The following is a 25561-nucleotide window of genomic DNA, read 5'->3' as shown; positions in this document are numbered from 1 at the left end:
TGGATAAACAAAATGTGGTATGTCCACATAATGGAGTATTATTCAGCAATAAAAAGGAATGAAGTACTGATACGTGCTACAACACGGATGAACCCTGAAACCATTAGGCTAAGTGAAAGAAGTCAGTCACAAAAGATCACATATTATGTATCGTATAATTCCATTTATATGAAATGTTCAGAATAGGCAAATCTATACGGACAGAAAGTAGACTGGTGGTTGCCTAAGTTTGAAGAGGAGGGGAAATGGGGTGTGACTGTTAATGGACAAAAGGTTTTCTTGGGGGGTGATGAAAATATCTTCTAAAAATGATTATAATAATGGCTGCACAACTCTAAGTATATTAAAACCACTGAATTATACACTTTAAATTGGTGAATTATGTGATAATGTGAGTTATATTGCAACAAAGCTGTTAGTAAAAATTCTTAGAATTAGTGGTAAATATATAGAAAACTAAGAAAAAAAAGGATAATTACATGGAAAACAAAATGTTATGTGGGAAATGAAAACTATTTAATTACATCTTAAGACTGTAAGCAGTGAAGATCTATAATTATGATATAACTTTACTGGGAGACTGAAGAAATCTACATGCATGTATGTGTGAATGTATGTACATGTATGTTGCAGGGAGAGAGGAGGAGGTTGAGGGAAAAGAATGAAATCCTTATCTTCCGTGGGGAGCTATCATATATGATGAATAAAATTTAGAAACTGAAAACTAGTGGGACTTCCCTGGCAGTCCAGCGGTTAAGACTCCACACTTTCACTGCTGAGGGCCGGGGTTTGATCCCTGGTCGGGGAACTAAGATCCCTCAAGCCGTGCGGGGTGTGGCCAAAAAAAAAAAGTAGCAACAGACGCAGACTATTTACAAGTAGGTAAATGCCAAAATAATAAGCTGAAAGAATTAGAAGTTGTTTCATGTAGAGTGGTAGAAATGGGGAAGAGGGGTGTTTGGAGGACTGCTATTTTATGTAATAACTTTGTGGAACTCATTTGATTCTTTAAATTAGGGACATTCATAACTTCTACTTTTTAAAAATGTTTTAACTCAAAACAAGAAATTTTAAAGTTTAAGAAACTATTACAAAATTGGGAGGCTATACAACAGAGAGGAAGTAGATGATATATTACGTGTTTTTCTCCCATAGCAAAAAAACTAGATAGCTTTTAAAATACAAAACTCAGGGAATTCCCTGGCAGTCCAGCGCTTAGGACTCCACACTTTCACTGCCAAAAGCCCGGGTCAGGGAACTAAGATCCTGCAGGCCGCGCAGCATGGCCAAATAAATAAATAAAATTTAAAAATCAATGGCATTAAGTACTGAATACACACTTTTAAAAGGTCAAAAATGGGAACTGTTATGTTATATACACTTTACCACAACTTTTTAAATAAATTATTTTTTAAATTAAAAAAAAAAAAAACCTCTAGGAGGTAAGACCAAGGATATGGGGAGGGGTGTTAACGTAGTAGGCATATAAAACTCATCACCTAATATCACTTTATACTATTTTTACCTTGCACATGTATTAACTTATAAACTGAAAAGCACCATTCAAAACAGTATAGCTAACACTAGTAGCAACTAACACTAATTGAGTGCTTTTTATATAGCAGGCACATTCTAAGTACTTCTACATGTACTAACATACTGTATTTAATTCTCACAGTACCCCTGACAGAGCAGATGCCATACTTTCCCCCATTTTACAAGAGAAATTAAAACATACAGAGGTTAAATAATCTGCCCAAGATCACAGCTATAGACCCTGAACTGGAACCTAGCTGTCCAACTCTAGAGTTCATATTTTTAACCACTATACTATACTGCCTCTCTGTTCTTTCACATTAAGAACAAGATTCAGCACAATAAAACAAAGGATCACTAAAATACTTAACGCCTACTCTCCAGCTCCACTGAAAAATAAATATCATCAATAGTTTTAAGTGGCAACCTTGAGGCTATATCTCTAAAGTTGCTTGTAGACTCAAATCATAACCCATAAAAACCCAATAAATTAGTTAACACTAAACAGCACTTAAAAAAAAAAATCTAACCACAAGCCTTTACAACAGAAAACAATTCAACTTTTACTCACTGCCTTCTACTTGATTAACCCAGGAGGGCATACACTAAAGAACAATATTCTTTTTTTTTTTTGGTTGCACCAGCTCTTAGTTGCAGCACGTGGGCTCCTCAGTTGCGGCTCCAGGGCCCCTTTAGTTGTGGCTTGCCAGCTCCTCAGTTGTGGCATGTGAACCCTTAGTTGCAGCATGCATGTGGGATCTAGTTCCCTGACCAGGAATTGAACCCAGGTCCCCTGCATTGGGAGCACAGAGGCTTATCCACTGCGCCACCAGGGAAGTCCCCAATACTCTATTCTTCAGCTCTCCAGTAAGATGCTCTTCCACATAGCCTCATGGTTAGCTCTATCCCTTCCTTATGATTTTACTCCAAAAGCCACCTTCACCTTTCTTCAGAGATGTCTAAAATGTCACACACAAAGAAAAATTTTAATATCCTCTTCCCAGCTTCAGACTCTACCTCACTGCTTCCCACTTCTCTCCTCAGAACTTACCACTTCTAAGTCGGCACATACTTTTTTGTTCACTGCTTATCTCTCCCACTAGGATGAAAGCTCCATGAAGTAGGAAATTTTTGGTTTTTGTTCACTGTTTCCTCAGCACCTACAACAGTACCTGACACATAGTAAGTGCTCAATAAAATCTTTAATGATGAAACTAACAATAAAAATAACAAACTTTAAAATAAATGTTTTCCATATTTCTGAAGTTAATATTGACAGTTTTAATTATATATGAGAAAGAACATATTGATGGTGTACTTAGGCCCCAAATCCTTCCGTAAGTGGTAAAGCATTACCTAAGAAGCTATAATATTCAGTTTAGCAATACTTTCTACTCATGTTCTCATTTACTAAGGAAATTTATTACTGACTCAGAAATACATCAGATATGTTATGAAACAACTTCCTTATCTGAACAAAAATCAAAACTGTCAACTACTCATTAAAAACATCATACATACACAACACTGTGAATTAACTATACTTCAATTTTTTAAAATCATGCACAAAAATCCTTAGAATAAAATTAGGCAAGCTATTAACAACAATTCCAAAGCTTAAAAAAATTTGTTTATAATTTCATGGGTGTGTGTTTCACCTGTAGGAGGGGAAGATAAGTATTTGGTGGTAGAGAGAAGCTACATAACAATGAATTTTAAAGTATCCTTTTTTGGCTAATAAAGAACTTATAGATGCATTACCTTTGGAACATAAATGCACTCTACCCAGAAAATAAAGCAAAACATAGAATCATACTGAATCTCAGCAATAGGAACCTTGCTTTACATCAGAATCACCTGGAGATGCCCACCAGAGTCTCAAAATATTCTGATTCTAGGGACTTCCCTGGAGGTCCAGTGGTTAAGACCCAGTGCTTCTACTGCAGGGGGCATGGGTTCGATTCCTGGTCGGGGAACTAAGATCCCACATGCCACAAGGCACAGCCAAAAAAAAAAAAAAAAAAGACTGAATCTATAAAATAGTGTGTAAGAATAGAGCCAGGAATCTTTTATTTCTAAAAGTTTCCAACATGATTCTAAAGCAGTTTAATCACTCATGCAGATGATTAATATCCTCTTAGAACACTGTCCCTAGGTGTCATCCAACATGCAGTTGACTATCCCCAGGAACAAAAAATTCACTACCTCCCAAAATACTTTAATTCTAATGAAAAGCACTAAATTTTGGGAATCCTTACTTATGTTGAAATGGATTGATATCTGCCTTCTTTTACTTTTTCTCCTCCTCTAGTTTCTACGTAACTGGTTATTAAACTTAAAAGTTGTTAGTATTCAATACCAATACTACTCAGGCATTGGATATCACTCAGGAAAGAAAATGAAAATCTAAATATCCTTCAGGAACTTGCTTCAATCTAATTTTTGTGAAAATCATATTAAATTTGTAACAAATGTCTTTAGATGTAAACATATTTGAACCATAAAATCTATTCCTAGGAATTTATCCTAAAGATACAACTAAATTGTAATATTTTATGCCAAAGCTGGATGTTGTTTGCAATGGACCAAATTTATGTCCCCCAAAACTCATGCTGAAATCCTAACCCCAAATGTGATGATATTAGGAAGAAGGACTTTGGGCAGCAATTAGGTCTTGAGGGTAGAACGCTCGTTAATGGGATCAGCACCCTTAAAACAAGGGAACCCAGAGAGCTCTCTTGCCCTCTTTCTTACCACGTAAGGATACAATAAGTCTACAACCTGGAAGAGAGCCCTCACCAGAACCTGACCATGATGGCAACCTGATCTCAGACTTCAAGCCTTCAGAACTGTGAAAAATAAATTTCTGTTGTTTATAAGCTACTCAGTCTGTGGTACTCTGTTATTTATAACAAAGTCATTTCTGCATCTTTTTTTAAAACAAGGACATTTTCTTTTATTCTTTAAAATTTTTACTGTCTTATTTTTTCAGACTTACTGAGGTATAATCAACAAATAAAATTATAAGATAATTAAATCTATAATTTTTTTACTTTTTAAATTTACATCTAGCAGTATTCACTTCCTCGGCATACACTTTTATAAGTTTTAGCATGTACATAGATTATTGTAACCACCACCATAAACAGAATACAAAACAATTCCAATATCCACAAAGAATTCCCTCACGCTATCCCTTTGTAGTCAAACCCTTCCTCCACCCCTAAACCCTGGCAACCACTGATCTGTTGTTCTCTGTGCCTACAGTTTTGTCTTTTCGAGAATATCGTGTTAGCAGACCCATTCAGAATGTAATCTTATGTGACTGCCATAATGCCTTTGATATTTATCCATATTACTAGTATGTCAATACTTGATTCCTTTTTATTGCTGAATAGCATTCCATAATATAGATATACCAGTTTACTTATCCATTCAACCACTGAAGGACATTTGGGTTGTTTCCAGTTTGGGGCAATTATGAATAGTGCTGCTACAAACATTCACATACACATTTTTGTGTAAACAGTAAGTTTATATTGCCCTAAGACAAATTCCTAGAAATGGGCTTGTTGAGACAGATGGTAATTGTATACTCTGTAATAAACTGACAGACTTTTCCAGAGTCTACATTCTCACCAGAAGTATTAGTTTCAGCTAATCCTCATCCTCACCAATACTCAGTACTGTCAGTGCAGTATTTTATTATTTTAGCCATTCTAAAAGATACGTAAATGGCACCTCATTGTGGTTTTAATTTGCATTTCCCTAATGACTAAAGATGAACATCTTTACATGCGCTTATAAGCCATCCAAACGTCTTTACTGAAGTATCTGTTCAAATCTTTCACCCATTTTTGAAATTGGGTTGTTGATTTTTTAGGGGTTTTTTCCCCCTATGTTGAGTTTTGAAAGCTCTTCATAAATTCTGGATGTTAAGTCCTTTCTAAGATATGTGGTTTGCAAATATATTCTCCCAATTCATGGCGTGTCTTTTCATTCTCTTTAACTGTGTCCTTCACAGGAAAAAGTTTTAAATTCTGATTCTGAAGTCCACCTTCACCAATTTTTTCTTTCACAGATCATGCTTTTGGTACTGTATTTAAGAGCTCTTTGCCAAACCCTAGGTCAAGAAGACTTTTTCCAATGCTTTCTTCTAAAGGTTTTACTGCTTTATGTTTTACATTTAGGTTTATGATCCATTTGAGTTAATTTCTGTATAAAATATATGTTATATAGGTTGAGACTCACTTTACATGTGGATGCCCAGTTTTCCAACATCATATATTTGAAAAGACTGTCCTTTCTCCATTGAAGTATGTTTGCACCTTTGTCAAAAAATCAGTTGACTATATCTTATTTCTGGGCCATCTATTCCGTGCCTTTAGTCAATACACCACACTGTCTTGATTAGTGTAGCTTTACAGTACATCTTAAAATTGGATATTGTGAGTCTTCCAACTTCGTTCTTTTTCGAAATTGTTTTGATTATTCTAGTTCCCTTAACTTCTCGATACATTATTATTTAAAACTAAAGCCATAATAGTCATCTCCTTAGTGGTTTCCTTGCCCTCAAGAAAACTGGCATTTTTACTGTTGCATTTTATCTTGTCAAAACCAGTTCAAAATATGTTCTCTAAATATGTTAATATGTAGGCACTCATAACTTTTGACCCAATATATCCAGTACCAGAAACTTATGTGAAAAACACAAATATAGATAAAAAAATGTGTTCAACATAGTATTGTTTAGAAAGCAAAATAAATCTGCAGACCCAACAAAAGGGGAAAGGTTAAATAATGATTAGTTGGGAAAATGTTCAAAATATGTTAAGTTTTTTTTAAATGGATACACAGTATCCAACTTTTTAGATGAAATATAGTGTATTTCAGAAGAAATATACTTTAAAGTACTATTTCTGGATAGCATCATTACAAGTGACTTTTTTAAAGATTTTTTAAAATTAATTTATTTCATTTATTTATTTTTGGCTGTGTTGGGTCTTCATTGCTGCGTGTGGGCTTTCTCCAGTTGTGTGTACTCTTCGTTGCGACGCGCGGGCTTCTCATTGCAGTGGCTTCTCCTGTTGTGGAGCACGGGCTCTAGGCACACGGGCTTCAGTAGTTGTGGCTTGCGGGCTCAGTAGTTGTGGTTCACAGGCTCTAAAGTGCAGGCTCAGTAGTTGTGGCGCATGGGCCTAGCTGCTCCGCGGAATGTGGGACCTTCCCGGACCAGGGCTCAAACCTGTGTCCCCTGCATTGGCAGGCAGATTCTTAACCACTGCACGACCAGGGAAGCCCACAAGTGACTTTTTTTTCATAGTTTTAAGAACTTTAAAAACTTTCTACCATAAACATGTGTTCACTTATAACTGGGTATAAATATTTTGAGGTTTTTTTTAAAATTTAGTTATTTTTATTTATTTTTGTTTGCACTGGGTCTTTGTTGCTGTGCGCGGGCTTTCTCTGGTTGCGGCGAGCGGGGGCTACTCTTCCTCGCGGTGCGCAGGCTTCTCATTGCGGTGGCTTCTCTTGTTGCAGAGCACGGGCTCTAGGCTCGCGCAGGCTCAGTAGTTGTGGCTCGCGGGCTATAGAGCGCAGGCTCGGCAGTTGTGGCGCACAGGCTTAGTTGCTCCGCAGCATGTGGAATCTTCCAGGACCAAAGCTCGAACCCGTGTCTCCTGCATTGGCAGGCGGATTCTTAACCACTGCACCACCAGGGAAGCCCATATTTTGAGTTTAAAAAAAAAAAAAAAGTGTTACTGCCACTTACACAGAAAAATACAGGTACCTCCGTATCAGCTTATACATTATTAGTATCAAGCTTGTTCATTAAGATATGAGTAACCCACATGACAATGTTAAGAGAACTTACTCTAAACCCTACAAATTCTTCTCCTCGGCTGTCACAACAGTTACAACACAATTTTCTCTACACTTGTCTTCATGTTTAACATTGCACAGAATTCTAAGCACAATACTTTAAATTACATCATTAATAAATGACACACAAAGAAAAGATATTTGCAACATGCAATACATCTGACCAATGACTAACTTCCTTTATGCAAGCAGCCTTTATTCTATTAAAAAAAAAAAAAACCTAAAGAAAAATGGGCAAAGAACAAGTACAGTTAACTTGCATAAATATTACAAATGGCCAATGACATGAAAGTAAGCTAAATTTCATTTACAATTAAAAGAAACAACTAGGGCTTCCCTGGTGGCACAGTGGTTAAGAATCCACCTGCCAATGCAGGGGACACGGGTTCGAGCCCTGGTCCAGGAAGATCCCACATGCTGCGGAGCAACTAAGCCTGTGAGCCACAACTGCCGAGCCTGCGCTCTAGAGCCCGCGTGCCACAACTACTGAGCCCCATGTGCTTAGAGCCCGTGCTCCGCAACAAGAGGACACTGCAATGAGAAGCCCACAAACTGCAACCAAGAGTAGCCCCCGCTCGACGCAACTAAAGAAAGCTCGTGTGCAGCAACTAAGACCCAACGCAGCCATAAATAAATAAGAAACAAACAAACAACCAGACTTTCCTGGTGGTGCAGTCATTAAGAATCTGCCTGCCAATGCAGGAACATGGGTTCGATCCCTGGTTCAGGAAGATCCCACATGCCATGGAGCAACTAAGCCCGTGCGCCACAACTACTGAGCCTGTGCTCTAGAGCCCGTGAGTCACAACTACTGAGCCCATGCGCCACAACTACTGAAGCCTGCACACCTAGAGCCTGTGCTCCACAACAAGAGAGCCACTGCAACGAGAAGCCCACGCACCGCAACGAAGAGTAGACCCTGCTTGCCGCAACTAAAGAAAGCCCTCGCGCAGCAACGAACACCCAACACAGCCAAAAATAAACAAACAAATAAAAAAGGAAAGAAAAGAAACAACCATCATAAAGGCTGATTTATCAGGACTGCAAATTTTATACTTTGACAATACCCATATGTTTCATCACAGAATATATATTAACATTTTTTGAAGGGTAATTTGACTATCTAGTAAAATTAAATACACATACCCTTTAATCCAGCAAATCCACTCACAAAAGTATAGAGGTATGTAAAAGTTTCCTGTTCAGCCTTGCTTATCAGAGTAAAGAGCTGAAAACAATTTTTCATCAATAGGGGAATAAATAAAGTACTTCCTTAACAACTAGAATATTGTGCAGCAGTTACAAATTATGAGATAACCCATAAATATTAATAATGGAAAGATCTCCAAAATAAACTTTTTTAAGCAAGATGCATGGACTTCCCTGGTGGTGCAGTGGTTAAGAATCCGCTTGCTAATGCAGGGGACATGGATTCTAGCCCTGATCCGGGAAGACTCCACATGCCGCGGAGCAACTAAGCCCATGCACCACAACTACTGAGCCTGTGCTCTACAGCCCGCGAGCCACAACTACTGAGCCTGCGTGCCACAACTACTGAAGCCTGCGCACCTAGAGCCAGTGCTCCGCAATGAGAAGCCCGCGCACCACAACAAAGAGTAGCCTCCGCTCGAAGCAACTAGAGAAAAGCCCGCGCACAGCAACGAAGACCCAATGCAGCCAAAAATAAGTAAATAAATAAATTTGTTTTAAAAAAAGCAAAAAAATAAATAAAAATAAAAAATAAAAAAAGCAAGATGCAGAAAAATACTTATAGTATAACCACATTCATAGTTTTAAAATGCATAGATACGTTTGTAGATACATAGAATGTTTCTGGAGCATTACATTCAAACAGTTAAGTGATTTTCGGGGGAGAGAAAGACTTTCATACTGCTTGAATTGTTTTCCTAGATTAATTTTAAGAAAAATAATAAATGAACACCCTTAATAAATGTTCCTCATTACATCTTTAATGTTAGGAAAAAATATATTCCTATATAACACCTACATGATAGATTAATCCATCATGAACTTAGTATTTTTCCCCACCAAATCTACTAAACTAAATTTAAGTGGCTCCGCTGAGATAAGACTAAGTCCTGCACGAAGATGTTTATGAGTTAAAGCAGAGAAGAAATAATGTGGAAAAAATAGGTAGCTAACCAGATTTCGGGCCAAAACTTATCATAATTACTTTATAACAAATGTCTGATGACCTTCAGGGTTAGAAACATAGTAACTTTACTTTTGGTACTATAATAATATCTTTAGTTTGGAATAAAATATAATTATCATCAGTCTAGTTTTAATGTCTTAAAACTGAAGACAGCAGTTCAGCAATTAAATATATTCAGTTGCCAACAAACAATTTTTCTTTTTTAAAGAGAGAGAGAACAAGTGTTGCTGAAGATGTAGAGAAATTAGAACCATCATACTACTGGTGGGAATGTAAAATTGGAAAACAGTCTGGCAGTTCCTCAAATAGTTACACATAGAGTTATCATATGACCCAGTAATTCTATTCCTAGGTAAATACTCAAGAGAAATGAAAACACTTGTACACAAATGTTCGTATCAGCATTATTTATAACTGCCTAAGAGTGGAAAACAACCTAAATGTTCATCAACTGATGAATGGATAAATAAAATGTCCATACAATGGAACATTATTTAACAATGAAAAGGAATGAAGTATTGATACATGCCACAACATATATGAATCTTGAAAACAATATGCTAAGTGAAAGGCCATATATTATATGATTACATTTATATGAAATACAAATCTATATGTTTACAAAATAGGCAAACCTATAGTCCCAGAAAGCAGACAGGTTGCCTAGAGCATGGGGAGAAATGGGGAGTGACTGCTAATGGGTATGGGGTTTCTTTTTGGAGTGATGAAAATATTCTAAAATTGTGGTGATGGTTGTACAACTCTGTGAATATACTAAAAGTCACTGAATTGTACATTTAAATGGGCGAATTGTATGTAAATTATATCTCAATAAAGCTGCTATTTTTTTAAAAAGGAAGAAGGGAAATCTATCTATTACAGTCTTAAGAGGCACATCACCAAATGCAATCGTGGACCTTACTGTGGGTTTTGATTCAAACTAACTTAAAAGTATATCTATGAGACAACTGGGGAAATCTGAACACTGACTGGATATTAGATAATATTAAGGAATTGTTTATTTAGTAAGTGTAAGGATAATACAATTACATTTTTTAAAAGATTCCTTATTTTTCAGGGACTCCAATATTTAGGGATGAAAGGATATGATATCTGGGGTTTATTTTAAAACAATCTAATTAGGGAGAGTGGGGATTAACAGGAGAGAATCCAAGAGGTCATTCACAGTGAACTGGGTCTTAAGATACAAGCTGGAGTTCACGGACTAAAGAGGGCACGAGAAACATTGAAAAATGAAAAAGGCATTCCAGACAGGTAACAGCTTAGGCAATGGCACTGTCAAAGACCACCTATGGGGCAAGAACGGAAAATACAGTTGGAAAAGTAAGCAACAACCAGATCATGAAGGGCCGTGTATGTCACACAAAGGAATTTTTATTTAATTTTGTGGAAGATGGACTGATAAGTTGTTTTTGTTTTTGTTTGTGTTTTTTTTTTTGGTGGGGACAGGTCAGATTAGAGCTTTAGATAGGTTACTCTGGTGGCATTATAGACTGAAGGGGCACAAAACACTGCTGTCAAAGTCCAAGTGAGTGAAAACTGAGTGGGAATTTACATGGTGAGAGTAGGAATAAAGATTAGGGGCTAAACACCAGAGACATGAGATACTAAAAATAATTGGATATGTGGAAAGAGGAAGCAGAAATCATCTGTACTGATTTCCAGCTTCTAGGCTTGTGTGACTAGGTAGACAATGTCCAATATCCAGGAGAATGAATATAGAAGAGGCTTATGGGAAAGGTAGAGTTCAGTTTAGTGTTTAGTGTAAATAGGACACACTGGTATAAATGTCTACTAGGCAGGCAAAAACTCAAGACAGGTCTAATTAGAGATGTAGACATGTAAGTCTTCAGGATATATCTGGTAGCTGGAACAACAACCCAGGAGAGCTTGTTTGTTACAGTTCATAAGCCACAGAAATTTAACCTATTTTAAAAGTTCCCTCCCTACTCTACCTTGTTAAGAATTAATTATTTCATTCAAGGTGTGTATGTAAACAGAATGATCAAGATGTAGTTAATCTTATATTTAGGAGACTTTATATATATTGGAGAGGGGAGAAAAAATATATATATTTGGCCAAAAGTCACCAAAATTATTCTTTAACAAACTGCATGCATGCAGAGTATTATCAAAGCACAAGTACAGCTATAAAAATATACTTTTCTAATTATTCTGATTCCTTTAATGTATCAAGAACCATTAAAATATTCATAACATTTATTTCAAAATCCTCCACTTTATAAGAAATTCTGCACTTCTGAAATGCACTTCTAGTCTGCTTTTAAAAGATCTAATGTCTTCTGAAAAGTAAGGCTAAAACAAAACTGGGTTTAATTGTTTTATTCATTAGATTTTCCAAAATGAGGTTAAGCAATCTTGATCTTCATGGGACTACAGAAGTCAAGGTTGCTTTATCTAGCAGGTTTTGCTAATGCCTCTCATTATCACTGCTCCAAAATTCTTAACCTCTCCTAAATGTTTTATAATACTTAAATTATAAGAGGAGCCCTTTACAAAGATCCTAATTTGCTATATTATTATATAACCAAGAACTCAATCTTAATTTTTAGCTAAACCTTCAGTCACCAAGAACGTCAGATTTAATTGAGGCAACCTGGCAACTATAGAAAAATGTCACTGATGGAAAAACCCAAATAAAATCCAATTTCTTCCAGAAAGGGAAAGCACAACTAGAGGAACTAAGCAATCCAAATATTGAGCCACTAGTCTTACCACTATGTTCTAGACGAGGGACTGAATCACCTAAGATCTATGGAAGAAATTCAGGTATCAGTTATTTCTTGAAGCTGCATGGAGAATTGGGGGGCACGACTGTCGTTCTCAAAGGATGTGACCTCCCTCAAAAGATAACTTATTCTACAATTTACCAATAAAAAAAAATAATAACTTCAGAAAAAAATGGTCATATAAGAAAAGGGGCAACTCATCAATTCAAAACTCAGTAAGTGCTCTCCCCTTAAAACCCTTTCAATATTAGACTCCTTAGATCTTAATCTAAATTCTACAGAATTTCCAGATCTTCAGTAAGCCGTCTCTTTTTTTGTCTAGTAATTTTTTCCTCACTCTTATTTAGAGTAAATGTTGAAATATGATTAACAAAGTCCAAAGAACTCAGAGTAGAAACCCTGAGGACACAGTTACTATACTTTTTTTCTTTTTAAGTTTTATTGAAGTACAGTTGATTCACAATGTTATGTTAATTTCTGCTGTACAGCAAAGGGACTCAGTTATACACATATATATTCTTTTTCATATTCTTTTCCATTATGGTTTATCACAGGATATTGGCTATAGTTCCCTATGTTATCCAGTAGGACCTTGTTGTTGTGTTTTTTTTCTTTTTTTACCTTTAAGGCTGAAGTTTTTCCACAGGGGTTAGCCCTTAATGGCTTAAATATATTACTCCTATCCCTATTTAACCAATGGGAGAAACAGCAGTTATGTGACAAGACCAAGATGAGCCTTCTTAAGTAATAAGGTTTTTTTGTTTGTTTGTTTTAAACCCAACTACCAGAACTCAAATGAGCTTTGCCCCCTTCAGAGCAAACACCTCAGAAGGCTGGCTATACACCCATTCCAACAATGCCAGACTGCCACTGCTCAAAACAATTCCAGACTCCTTTTTTTGAGAACTGCCTTCAGAACCTATTGCACACTTCTTAATGTTCTTATTAGTGGCAAATCTTTACTTCTTCAGTGTGGACTTTTTTTAAAACATCCAAAGGTGATTCAGATTCAACTTGGTAAATGAGGGAAATAATCTGAGTAATAGTATATTTTAGTCAAAAATGAAATGTGAACATGAAGTATTAGACTAATTTTACCTGTGCCTCTACCAACAATTTCAAAAGTAAAGTTTCAAATCATATTTGAAGGATATTCAAAGTTTCAAATCATATTTGAAGGATAGTCCTTTGAATAATGAAACTTTTTTGTTTTGCCTTATATATATCAGGTATGGTTTCAAGTAAACTTAAAAATCTGTTTTCTAAGCTTTAAATCACTCTGTTTCTATAAAGAATTACTACATATTGTCCAAGTTTTTGTGACTTTGCCAATTCTTAATATTATCTTATAAATGGGGTCATGGTTATTTTCAATGAGGTAGTAAACAGTCAATGTTTACAATCTGAATTACTATGTACGCTACCAAATGAGCCACATAATCCAAATTATTTCAAGGGATTTATCCCTCAAATTAAGCATGAGCTGCCCATGCAGCAAATACAGAAAAGCAGATAACTGTGAAATTTGAAAATCCAAAGACACAACAGATTGAAACTATGGCAATGATCTTAAGATGCTGTAATAACGCATGAATATATGGCTTCCTCTGATGATTAAATTTTTTAACATCTTATTTTAGAATAGTTATAGATTCACAACATATATTTGCAAAGATAGTAAAGAGAGATCTGTACCTTTCACTAAACTTCCCCCAATGGTTGCATCTTACATAATTATAGTCCCACATTAGAACTAGGAATCTGACACTGGTACAATATATGAGTGTAGTTCTGCGTCATTTTATGGTCTGTGTAGATCTGTGTAACTGCCAACACAATTAAGTTATAGAACTATTCCATCCACAAAGATCTCCCCCATGCTCCTCCTTCATAATCACATCCACTTCCTTCTCCCCACCCCAACATCTCTAACCCCCTAGCAACCACTGACTTGTTTTTGTTTATACTTGTGACATTTCAAGAATGTTATATAGGGCTTCCCTGGTGGTACAGTGGTTGGGAATCCGCCTGCCGGCGCGGGGGACGCAGGTTCGAGCCCTGGTTCAGGAGGATCCCACATGCCGCGGAGCAACTGAGCCTGTGCACCACAGCTGCTGAGCCTGCGCTCTAGAGCCCACAGCCACAACTACTGCCACAACTACTGAGCCCATGTGCCACAACTACTGAAGCCCGCGTGCCTGGGGCCCGCGCTTGGCAACGGGAGAGGCCACTGCAATGAGACCCACGCACCACAGCGAGGAGTAGCCCCCGCTCGCCGCAACTGGAGAAGGCCCGCACACAGCAGCGAGGACCCAACACAGCCAAAAATAAATAAATAAAATAAATTTATTAAAAAAAAGAATGTTATATAAATGGGACCATACAATATGTAACCTTTTGAGATTGACTTTTTTTTCACTCAGTGTAATCCTCATCCAAATTATTACATGTATCAATAGTTCAAAAAATAAAGATGCTGTTAACAGAGATAAGGACTACCAGGGCTTCCCTGGTGGCGCAGTGGTTGAGAATCTGCCTGCCAATGCAGGGGACACGGGTTCGAGCCCTGGTCTGGGAAGATCCCACATGCTGCAGAGCAACTAGGCCCGTGAGCCACAACTCACGCCTTTCTGGGCCTGCGCGTGTGGAGCTTGTGCTCCGCAACAAGAGAGGCCGCGACAGTGAGAGGCCCGCGCACCGCGATGAAGAGTGGCCCCCGCTCGCCGCAACTACAGAAAGCCCTCACACAGAAAATAAGGCCCAACACAGCCAAAATAAATAAATAAATAAACAGCGTTCCCTTTAAAAAAAAAAAAAAAAAAAGGAATACCAGTTAACAGACTCAACTGAAACAACAACAAAGTAAGTTTTAATCTTACACTGCTCAAGTTTCCTATGGTGCTTAAATATACTTGGAAAAGTATTAAGACACTATTATTTTAAAAGCATAAATGTCCATCGACAGATGAATGGATAAAGATGTGGCACATATATACAATGGAATAGTGCTCAGCCATAAAAAGAAACGAAATTGAGTTATCTGTAGTGAGGTGGATGGACCTAGAGTCTGTCATACAGAGTGAAGTAAGTCAGAAAGAGAAAAACAAATACCGTATGCTAATGCATATATATGGAATCTAAAAAGAAAAAAAAAATGGTACTGATGAACCTAGTTGCAGGGCAGGAATAAAGAGGTAGACATAGAGAATGGACTTGAGAACATGGGGTGGGAGGGCGAAGCTGGGGCGAAGTGAGAGTAGCGTCGACATGTATTTACTACGGAATGTAAAATAGTTGGCTGGTGGGAAGCAGCAGCATAGCACAGGGAGATCGGCTCGGCTCGGTGCTTTGCAATGACCTACAGGGGTGGGATAGGGAGGATGGGAGGGAGGCTCAAGAGGGAGGGGATATGGTGACATGTGTATGCATATTGCTGATTAGTTTTGTTGTGCAACAGGAACTAACACGGTATTGTGAAGCAATTATATACTCCAATAAAGATCTATTTAAAAAAAAGCATAAACCAATATTGTATTAAGAAATTTAACTCCCGCTATGATCTCCCACCATCACTTCAGAGGTGTTTTATCATCATTTCTAACCCCAAGATTAGTTTTTTTAGACATATTTCTCAACTCTAGCACCATCCCACTCTCCCCTTAATGAGAAAGTTGCTATTAAAGGAATCAATTTGCCAATAAAAAAAAATCCTTCTGCAATATGATTTGTTACTCTCTAATCCAAGTAGTCCAACAACAACAACAAAATCCAATTTTTCCAGTGAATTTAAGAGTTATAAGCTGAAGTCATAACAATCTCTCCCCATAATTTGAAGGGACAATTACCTTGTGACCTTTAAACTTATAAAATTTAAAATAAAAATAGTTCCTTTTCAAATGCTCCTTAAAGTTTCTTTTCCTTTTTTTTCTGGACCACACGGTGCAGCATATGGGATCTTAGTTACCCGACTAGGGATCAAACCTGTGCCTCCTGCAGTGGAAGCACAGAGTCTTAACCACTGGACCGCCAGGGAAGTCTCATCCATAAATTTTATTTTCTTAAAGCTCCACTTTTACACCTTCAAACAACATCCTGAGAGGTAAAAGCTCTCACCAAGAGAATAACACAGGCTTTAGAGTCAAGCAGTCTGGTAGTCCAGCTTGGTATTACAACTTTCTAGCTGAGGACCCCGAGCAAGTTAAACATATATGTAATAACAGCCACACCTCACAGGAGGATTATGTGAGAAATTCTATTTAAAGTATGTGGCACACAGTAAGCACTCAATAAATGTTAGCTACTAATATCCATATTACTGTAATAAGGATAGTAGCGTGTATCTGCAATTAGATATGACCTTCAGAGTTTTAGCATGTTTTAAGTGCTCATTCTACTTACCTTGCCAATAGGTTTACAACAGAAATTTAATTTATTGGGTTGTAACAAAAACATTTTTATATTTGTTATTAAAACAAATCAAGTAAAGGTGCTTAAAGTGGATATTCATTTTCTATCTTAAATACATATTCCCAAATCTGAATATTCCAATTCTCATATGGAAGAATATTTATATAAAATCAAACCTTGGCAATCCAAACTAAAATTATCTCTTCAATTTAGTATCTATCATTCCATTCACTTCAGAATCAATTCGTTTAAAGATACATAAGCATAAAACCCTGAATAACAATTTCTCGTTGAATAAAGCTGAAATGAATTAATTCTGTGCTGACAAAACACTTTCAAAGAGGCTCAGCTCAGTCTTATTTGGATATCTATCTAGCTGTACACGAAACAGTCCAAAAGAATTTCAGGAACATAAAAGAATTAAAACTTTTAAATATGACCTTTCAGCATGTCGGAGTTCTGTAGTCTTAAACCCTGAATCTGTAACTCTTCCTGTTATTTTCCCATAACTAGATTAGCAGAAGTAGGCCAATTTCTTAGATGATCTCCTTTATTTCACCTGTCTCCAACAGACAGATTCTTCTGGAACCTTAGACTAGGACCCCTAATACTAAGTTGCAAAGATGGAACAGAACATTCCATCATGACAAACTGTGGTTATGTTGACCAATGCGCTAACTGGCCTTAAAACTTTGATTTTAATTACCATTACAATTCTGTCAGCAACACCTACACCTCACATTTCTGTATTTCAAAGTCTGCACAAAGATTTTTATGAAGATCATTCATAAAAGCTCTAAGGTTATCAATGTCCTAATACTTTTCCTTACTATCTAAAAGGTAGTGACACTTCCTACAGTGCTTTGCCTTTGATGTGTGTTCAATAAATATTGTTTACGAACACAAACCTCTGAAAAAGGGGAATCAATAAGCAGCAAAAAGTACTGAGGACACAAATCCTTGGTTCAAAAAGAAATAATCCTTAGTTTATCAAATTTAAGACACTGATGCTGGCATTAAAAAAATTTTATCAGAAGATTTCAACGGAAGGGTCTCTTACAACTAGGTCACAAGTGTCAGCTGGCTGATGGCAATTCTAAGACTTCATGGACTCATTCCAAATTTGAGAAGTGAAACTAGAAAAATATGCATCTTGGAATCAACTTAATACAGTAAAAGCATACTCTATGAAATGCTGAGGTGTTATATTTGCCAGAGGTGGGGGCTGGGGATAGGGGACTAAAATTGCATTTAGTGCCCCAAACCATTGGACATTAACCACGTTTCCATTTACAACGTTGCTTTAGTGCACCCAGCACTTAAGACAAGTTCAGCTTCCAGAAAAGGTAACAGCTAAAAGCCCTAAGAGGTGTTCTTAAAGCAACTGAGGAAAAACTTAAAACTAAGAAAATTTTAACTGACTGATTCATCATAAAATTGCTTTCTAAAAAAATAGCAATACTTTTATAATGTCAAAGGTGTTTAATTTTGTTTTTAAAGTTGCCAATCCAATCCCTTAAAACAGGGATTCTTTTTTTTTCTTTTTTTTTTTAATATTTATTTATTTATTTGCCTGTGTCGAGTCTTAGTTCCCAGACCCTTGTCCCCTGCATTGGAAGGCAGATTCTTAACCACTGGACCACCAGGGAAGTCCCAAAAGAGGGATTCTTAACAGGTCAGTTAACCATCTGAAAATGCATACAAACTACTTTGTGTGTCCTCATTGTCTTTTGAAGAAAATTTATCAAGTTCTCAAAAGGATCCCTACACCAAAAACACTAAGAGTTGCTTAGAAAAATTGTTTCAACTGTACGTTAAGAACTTTGAAGTCATAAAATAGAATGTGCTATATATAATCTGAAGACCATTGCCAGGCACAGAGGTTAAGTTTGGTAGTTTGGTGGGGGTTTTTTTTTTTTTTTTTTGCGTGGGGGCGGGTGGCATGCGAAGAATAGATTCATTTACTCTAGAACAAATGAAAATAATGCATGTCCTTTATTTTAAAAAACAACTACTATTGAAGAGTTTCTTTAATATAAAACAAAGCGGTAAGTCTGATGAAGAAGATCCTATTAAGGAAAACTTTGAGTATATCACAAATACTTCCTAAATTTTATTAGTTGGGAGTTATCCAAAAAAGAAACACACCTATTTCATTCCCCTACATTACTGAATAAAACCAAAACTACAAAAACTGCAATACTTTAAGCATTCTGCATCACTTAAACTTTAACGTTATTCATACATGAAAGAGTCACTCTCACTTTCTGGTATCTAGACTCATTGCTATTGTGCATTTAGATAAATAATGCAGGAGTTCCAAGGAGGTTCTATACTAAAGCAGCCACACTAAGTTATGATCATTATCAGGACTTACTTGAAAAGACAGTTCTTTTTAAAGGAACGGAGGTGAACGTGTTAAAAGTCATCACTAACTGCTCACTTGATCAACAAGTTATTCTTCCAGTAACATAATAAAATTCCAACTTTCTCCACATTAGCAAAATTAAGTTCAGACGTGTTCTGGGTGTTCTAAGTCATCTCCTACTTTATGTTCTATAATGGTTGACCCCAGAGGAAAAATTCGAAGCAGCAAAGAAATTCACTGGGTGAATAATGAGATCAAGAAATTGGACAAAAAGATAGTGAAGCCAAAGAAGAGTTTATAACATGCAGAAAATCAGACACAAGAAACTACCTTTGCCCATCATGTATCTAGATCCCCCCCGCCCAGCCAAGCTAAGAATCATACAGATTCAAGATATTTAAAAAAGAAAAATAGGATGAAAAAACAAATTTGTGAAATACAGGTCTCACAAATCTCTACTACAACAGATGCCACAGTTAAAACAGACTGGAGCCAACTATTTCATGATGAAAAACATCAGTTAGAAGCCTATTAATATGTAAAAGGTAAAGGAGTTACGTTATGAAAAATTTAAAGAATGACTGGCAGCCCACTGCCTTCGGAAACTATAATGCAAAATAGAGAAGAGTTTAACTTGAAAATATTGATAAATTATATTAAATGTTCAAGGACCACCATTTGATAAGGGAGAACAGTAGTACAGAAAGGTCTGTGCCAACTTTTAACTGCAGCTGTAGTGGAACACACTAAAAGCCTTGTTTCACAAAAGCAGTGAAATAAAAAACAATGGTTTTAAACTTATCACCAGTGTTAACTGCTCATGACCATAAATTTGCCTTTTTCCAACGAAGGACTTTGGTATAAAAAGCCAAAGTCCTTTGCCAAAAGCAGAAGAAACAAAACTAACCAAAATTCTTACACAAGACTAAAACACTAAACCTGTTTAAAATTTTTCATATATTTTTTTTACATGTCACAATTAAAGGCAAAAAAAAGATTAAGATATCTAACACAACAAAATTGGAGATCAAACCATTCTTTTTAAATAAGACTGAAATTAAAAAGCAGTTAATTTAAATCAGTGTATGCTACAGGCAATCCTCCTGCCTATTCCAAACTGAGAGGGTTCACCACACTCCCTTCCCAATTACTTAAGCAAAAATATTACAATTTAATAATAATATAACCTATTATTTCCTTCCATGTACAGTTTGTTGTTGTTTTGTTTTTTTAACAAACTGCATAGGAGTAAGATCATTCTAGCTAGTATCCATTTATCTTGACTACTGATTGTCCCAAACAATGATACTTTTTGGAAATTAAACTTCATTTCACTAAAGTTAGCCAGTAGATTTTGCAAGTATCTGCATCTGAGGAGTACAGCGTATGGTGACCACAAAACATGAAGCATACAGTTGGTATACACAATATTCTAAACACTGAATACATATTTTTAACTAGGTATTTAGTGACTATCACAGACATGAATATTAAACATTCCCCTATCAATTCCTGACATTTTCTACAAAATAGACCCAATTTCAAGCCTGAAACTGAGGCTTCTACCTTTAGAGGAGTAGAAACTAAAGTAACTGGGTACTCCTTAAAAATACACGTAACTACATGACTAAGATACTCATTTAAAACTTTTGCCAAGATAGCCCCTCCCTTTGAAACAAACCAAGACTGACTCACAGCCCTATTTTACTTAATTTTGGAAACAAAAAATTAAATTAAATGAATTCCTAAGCACTCTTTTCCTCGCTCTCTGTTCCCCCACCATTTAAAGCATTCGACCTTCAATCTGTGATTTGCCCCTTAAAAAATGGTAAAACAAAAACAGAAACCCCTCAGTATCTCCAAGTTATCTATCTTGGAATAAAGAAACTACTGGATTCAGGAATGATAATAACCACTGTTCTAACATCCTGGAAAACAACAGAAACAATGTCTATGGTCGTTAAGGAGCGGTCCTACTCTGTGAAACCATCCCACCTCAGATGATACTTTTCATCCGTAAGACCACCCCCCATTTGTTAGAGTTAACCATCTGAGGAAAAGGTTTCAATTTTGTGTCCCTAAAGTGGGAAACTCTCTCTCTACATAACATGTCCCGCCCTCTGTGGATATTTCTACATGGGAGGCGGGGGGTGAGGGGAGCGGGGGCAGTAAAGTTGGTAGCAGGGTGAGGACAAAGGGCATTTTGAAACACCACTGAAGTAAATACAAAACGAGGACAGAAAGGGGGCTAAATTACAGTTCCCTCAAGTGGCTAATGGCAAGAAAACGCAGGCACCCTTGTTTAGCACCCCTAGGGTTCCTATTCTCCATTAACGCCCGCTGGAATGCGAAGTTGGAACCACCACTATGCAAGAAGCCCATCAAACCCCCCAAATGTCAGGCCACTAGGCAGCCTCCGGAATGACAGGCCGGTACCCCTCCCCCACTCCCCCAAAAAAAGGTCCAATCCCATAAGTGCAGGTCACTCTGCCCTCTGGGGTAGTTCCAGCCGGCGCAGAGATGGGAAGACGAGAGGGGAAAGACAGACCACCTCTCTTTCCGTACACCCTCGGCTGGGGAAACAAAACAAAGACAGCCCTCCTCCTCCGGTAGCCACTACCCTAGCCAAAGAGGCTTTCCTATTTCCCAGTGCAGTCTGGCCTCCCGCCCCCGCCCCCATGACAAAGAAAAGGCACTTGGTGAGCGAGCGAGGCCTTCCTGCCTCCACCGATGGGGGGAGGGAGCTGCCGAGGTGAGCAGCCCCCTCCGCTCACCCGCGCTCCCACTCTTGGCCGGGAAAACTACCGAAAGCGGCAGCCTCCGCCCGGGGAAGCCTGGTCTGAGATGGGGTCGGGGGTACCTTGAAGTAGCCGCCTTCGTAGAGGGTGTTAGGGGGTCCGAAGATGGCAACCTCCCAGTTGTAGAGGTCGGATTCATCCACCAGGGTGATCCGGAAGCCCTCCACCGGCTCCTCCTGAAGGGATTTCAGCTCGAGCATCAGGGCCTTCTGCGAACTGGTCATCTGCTGCTGGGCCATCGCGGCGACGGCGGCGCCGGGCCGGGGCCCCAGTCCTCACGCACCGGCCGGGCCGGACCAGGCCCCTCCCCTCCGCTCCGCTCGCCCTCGGCCGGCCCGCACCGGGCCCCTGTCTTCACACACCCGGTGGCCCGGACCAGGCCCCAGACGGCCCGTGGGCCGGCCCGGTTCCTCCTCACACACGACGCGGGCCGGGCCGGGCCCTTCTCCTCACACTCGGGCCGGGTGGGGGGAAGGTGGAGAGAGTTAGAGAAATTCGCTCCGGGTCCCGGGCCTCCCCCCCCCGGAGGGGGCCTCAACTTGGCGGGGGGGGGGGAGAGGAGGTGGAAGCGGAGGAAGGCGGCGGAGGGCCGGCGATGGTGAGCGGACGGGGCCGAGCCGGCCCGGGAGCGCCGCGCTCGCTCGCCCTCTCGTTTCCTCGGGGGCCGCCGGGGCCGAAGGGCGCGCGGGGCCGAAGGGCGGGGGTGGGGGGGGAGAGCGCGGCACGCGGGGGTCTCCTGGCGGCGGCGGCGGCTGCGCGGGGGGAGGGGCGACGGCGGAGGAGGAGGAGAAGAGCAAGAGCGCCTCGCGCCGCGGGAGCGACGGAGCCGAGAAGAAGGAGGGAGGGAGAGTGGGAGGAGGGGCGCACGTCGGGAGGGAGGGCGGCTCTCGGCGGCGGGCGGCCCGACGCGACGCGCGTGCGCGCGCCCCTCCCTCCCCCGCCCTCCTCTCCCTCCTCCTCCTCCTCCTCCTCCTCCTCCTCCCACTTCCCTGCCTCCTCTCCACCGGCCCGCGCAGTGGCGGCGCTTTGTGACGCCGGCGAGTGTCCCCCGCCCTTAAAGGGCCAAGCGGCAGTGGGGGTCGAGGGTGGCCGCAGGGCATGCCCTTGGCCCCAAAATGACGGCTGTGCGGCTTGACGCCGCGGTTCCGAAGGCGCGCCCCGGAAGGGACCTCTGTTCTAGAGCTGTCATCGCCCTGCTCCCCACAACTTGTATCCACCGGCCTCCCGCAGCCATCCTACGAGCCCCAGATCCTCTGCAGGCCTAACCCCCCGCCCCCCGCGCCATGACACACAGTCTATCGTCCCCGCACTCAGTAGGTGCTTGACAAGGATGTGCTGACAATGTGGGTTTTGTCGGTGGAAGCAAGCTTCCTGACATCTCTTCTGCAGGTCCAGTCCTCATGCCATTGTGTCCTTGGAGAGCAGTGTGTCACCAACTTAGGGGGTTGGGGGGCAGTTTCCCATCCGAGAAATGGGGAAGGCAGATAGGTCAGTTTCTACTTCCCTTCTTAACTACAAAGAGGAAGTTGTGGGAAATAAGGAGAGAAATAATAATACAGACTGAACCTGAGTTCTTGGCCCTTTTCTGTGTGATTTGGGGCAAATGCTCTGGCTATCCCCCAGTTTACCCATTTGTCAAATGGCGTATTTGGTTGAACTTTGACCCCCTACAGATCTTTTCCGGCTTGAAAGTCCAACTTAGAACTGGGGGACTTTTAAGATAATCCTGGAAGAAGTGAGATGTGGAGGTCTTCAATCCCCATGATTTAAAATACCCCTTTCTCTTTGGAAGGCGTGTCCTATGATAACTCCATGAACATTTCCTAGAAAAGCCAGGATACTGTGAGAGTTCCGTACACTTAGAATTTGGGGATCAGAAAGATCCTTGGTTCCAACCCCGGCTCCACCATTTACATTATATTACCTCTTTTTCATCAGCTTCTGTAAAAGAGGGTTTATTATGCCTAATATGTAAACAATTGTAAAGATTTAAATGAGATCATCCATGTACAGAGTTTATCACAATGACTGGCATATGGTAAATGATCCACAAATAGGAAATTTTATTTAAAAAAAAATTTAAGGCAAAGTTATATTCTGGATACCACCCCCTCCATTTTTTAAATGGACTTTTTTTTTAAACAGTTTTAGATTTATAGAAAAATGGAGAAGATAGTACAGATAGTTCCCATATACCTGGTACCCAAGTTCCCCTATTATTAACATCTTACATTAGTGTAGTACATTTATTACAATTAATGAACCAATATTGATATATTATTTTTTTAACAAATTTATTTATTTTTATTTATGTATTTTTGGCTGCATTGGGTCTTCGTTGCTGCACGAGGGCTTCTCCCTAGTTGCAGCAAGCGGGGGCTACTCTTCATTGCAGTGCACGGGCTTCTCATTGCGGTGGCTTCTCTTGCTGCAGAACATGGGCTCTAGGTGCACGGGTTTCAGTAGTTGTGGCACACGGGCTCAGTAGTTGTGGCTAGCGGGCTCTAGAGCTCAGGCTCAGTAGTTGTGGCACACGGGCTTAGCTGGTCCGCGGCATGTGGAATCTTCCCAGACCAGGGCTCGAACCCGTGTCCCCTGCATTGGCAGGCGGATTCTTAACCACTGTGCCACCAGGGAAGCCCTGATATATTATTATTGACTAAAGTCTTTACTCACATTTCCTTAGTTCTTACCTAAAGTCCCTTTTCTGTTCCAGGAGCCTATCCTAGACGCCATATTTAGTTTTCATGTTTTATTAAGCTCCTCTTGACTGTGACAGTTTCTCAGACTTTCCTTGTTTTTGATGACCTTAAAAGTTTTGAAGAGTACTAGTCAAGGATACTGTAGAATGTCCCTCAGTTAGAATTTGTGATGTTTTTCTCATGATTAAACTGGAGTTTTGGGGTTTTGAAGGGGAGATCACAGGAGTAAAATGATATTTTCATCACATCATATCAAGAACACATAATATCAACATGACTTAGTGTTGATATTGACCTCAGTCACCTGGCTGACGGAATATGTCAGCCACTCTTCTCCACTGTAAAGTTACTCTTTTTACCTCCTTTCTATACTGTACTCTTTAGAAGGAAGTCACTATGCACAGTCCAGAATGAAAGAGAACCTTCATTTTGTTGTTGTTGTTATTTTTTCTCAGAGATGAGGCCTCAGTATTTTAAAGAACCATTCCTTAGCCTCCCAACTCTATTCCCTCAGTTTTGAGACTAAACTCCACTGGAATTAGAGCGTATTTTAGTCAATTCAGCCCCTCCTCCCCAAAGGATGGTGTTTGACTGGTTCTGACTTCCCCTCCTCCACCATTCAATTTAGGGAGATTGCTGACCTGGAAACGTGGGAGATGATGTTGACACTTTTAATAGCAAGGCTGTGAGTAGACAAATAGGCAGAAAGTTCATCTTCAAAGCATTTCACCCACATAAACTCATCATAGCCCCACCCTGACCCAGAAGATGGCAGATCCCTAGCCTAAGTCACTGGAACATACACCTGGCACCCAGACCAGAAGCCTGTCTCTGGACTCAGATCAACTCACAAACTCATACTAAATATTCACAATGCCATGACCCTAAGATGGGTGACTAATAAACATATACCTATCTAG

The 25561-nt window shown here is 39.4% G+C and overlaps 1 protein-coding gene across 1 annotated transcript in view; it reads right to left on the bottom strand.

Annotated features, from left to right (window-relative positions):
* The window catches only part of UBE2R2 (ubiquitin conjugating enzyme E2 R2), an 88810-nt gene extending 66038 nt beyond the window's left edge, over nucleotides 1–22772 (bottom strand). The window contains exon 1 of the mRNA XM_068551921.1: nucleotides 22002–22772. Coding sequence (XP_068408022.1) covers nucleotides 22002–22178 — 177 coding nt within the window. The 5' untranslated portion in view covers nucleotides 22179–22772. The remainder of the gene's footprint in view (nucleotides 1–22001) is intronic.
* Nucleotides 22773–25561: the final 2789 nt, after the last annotated feature.

Source organism: Eschrichtius robustus, chromosome 10 (assembly GCF_028021215.1).
Source record: "Eschrichtius robustus isolate mEscRob2 chromosome 10, mEscRob2.pri, whole genome shotgun sequence".
NCBI lineage: Eukaryota > Metazoa > Chordata > Mammalia > Artiodactyla > Eschrichtiidae > Eschrichtius > Eschrichtius robustus.
This window is presented reverse-complemented; position numbering and strand designations above follow the sequence as displayed.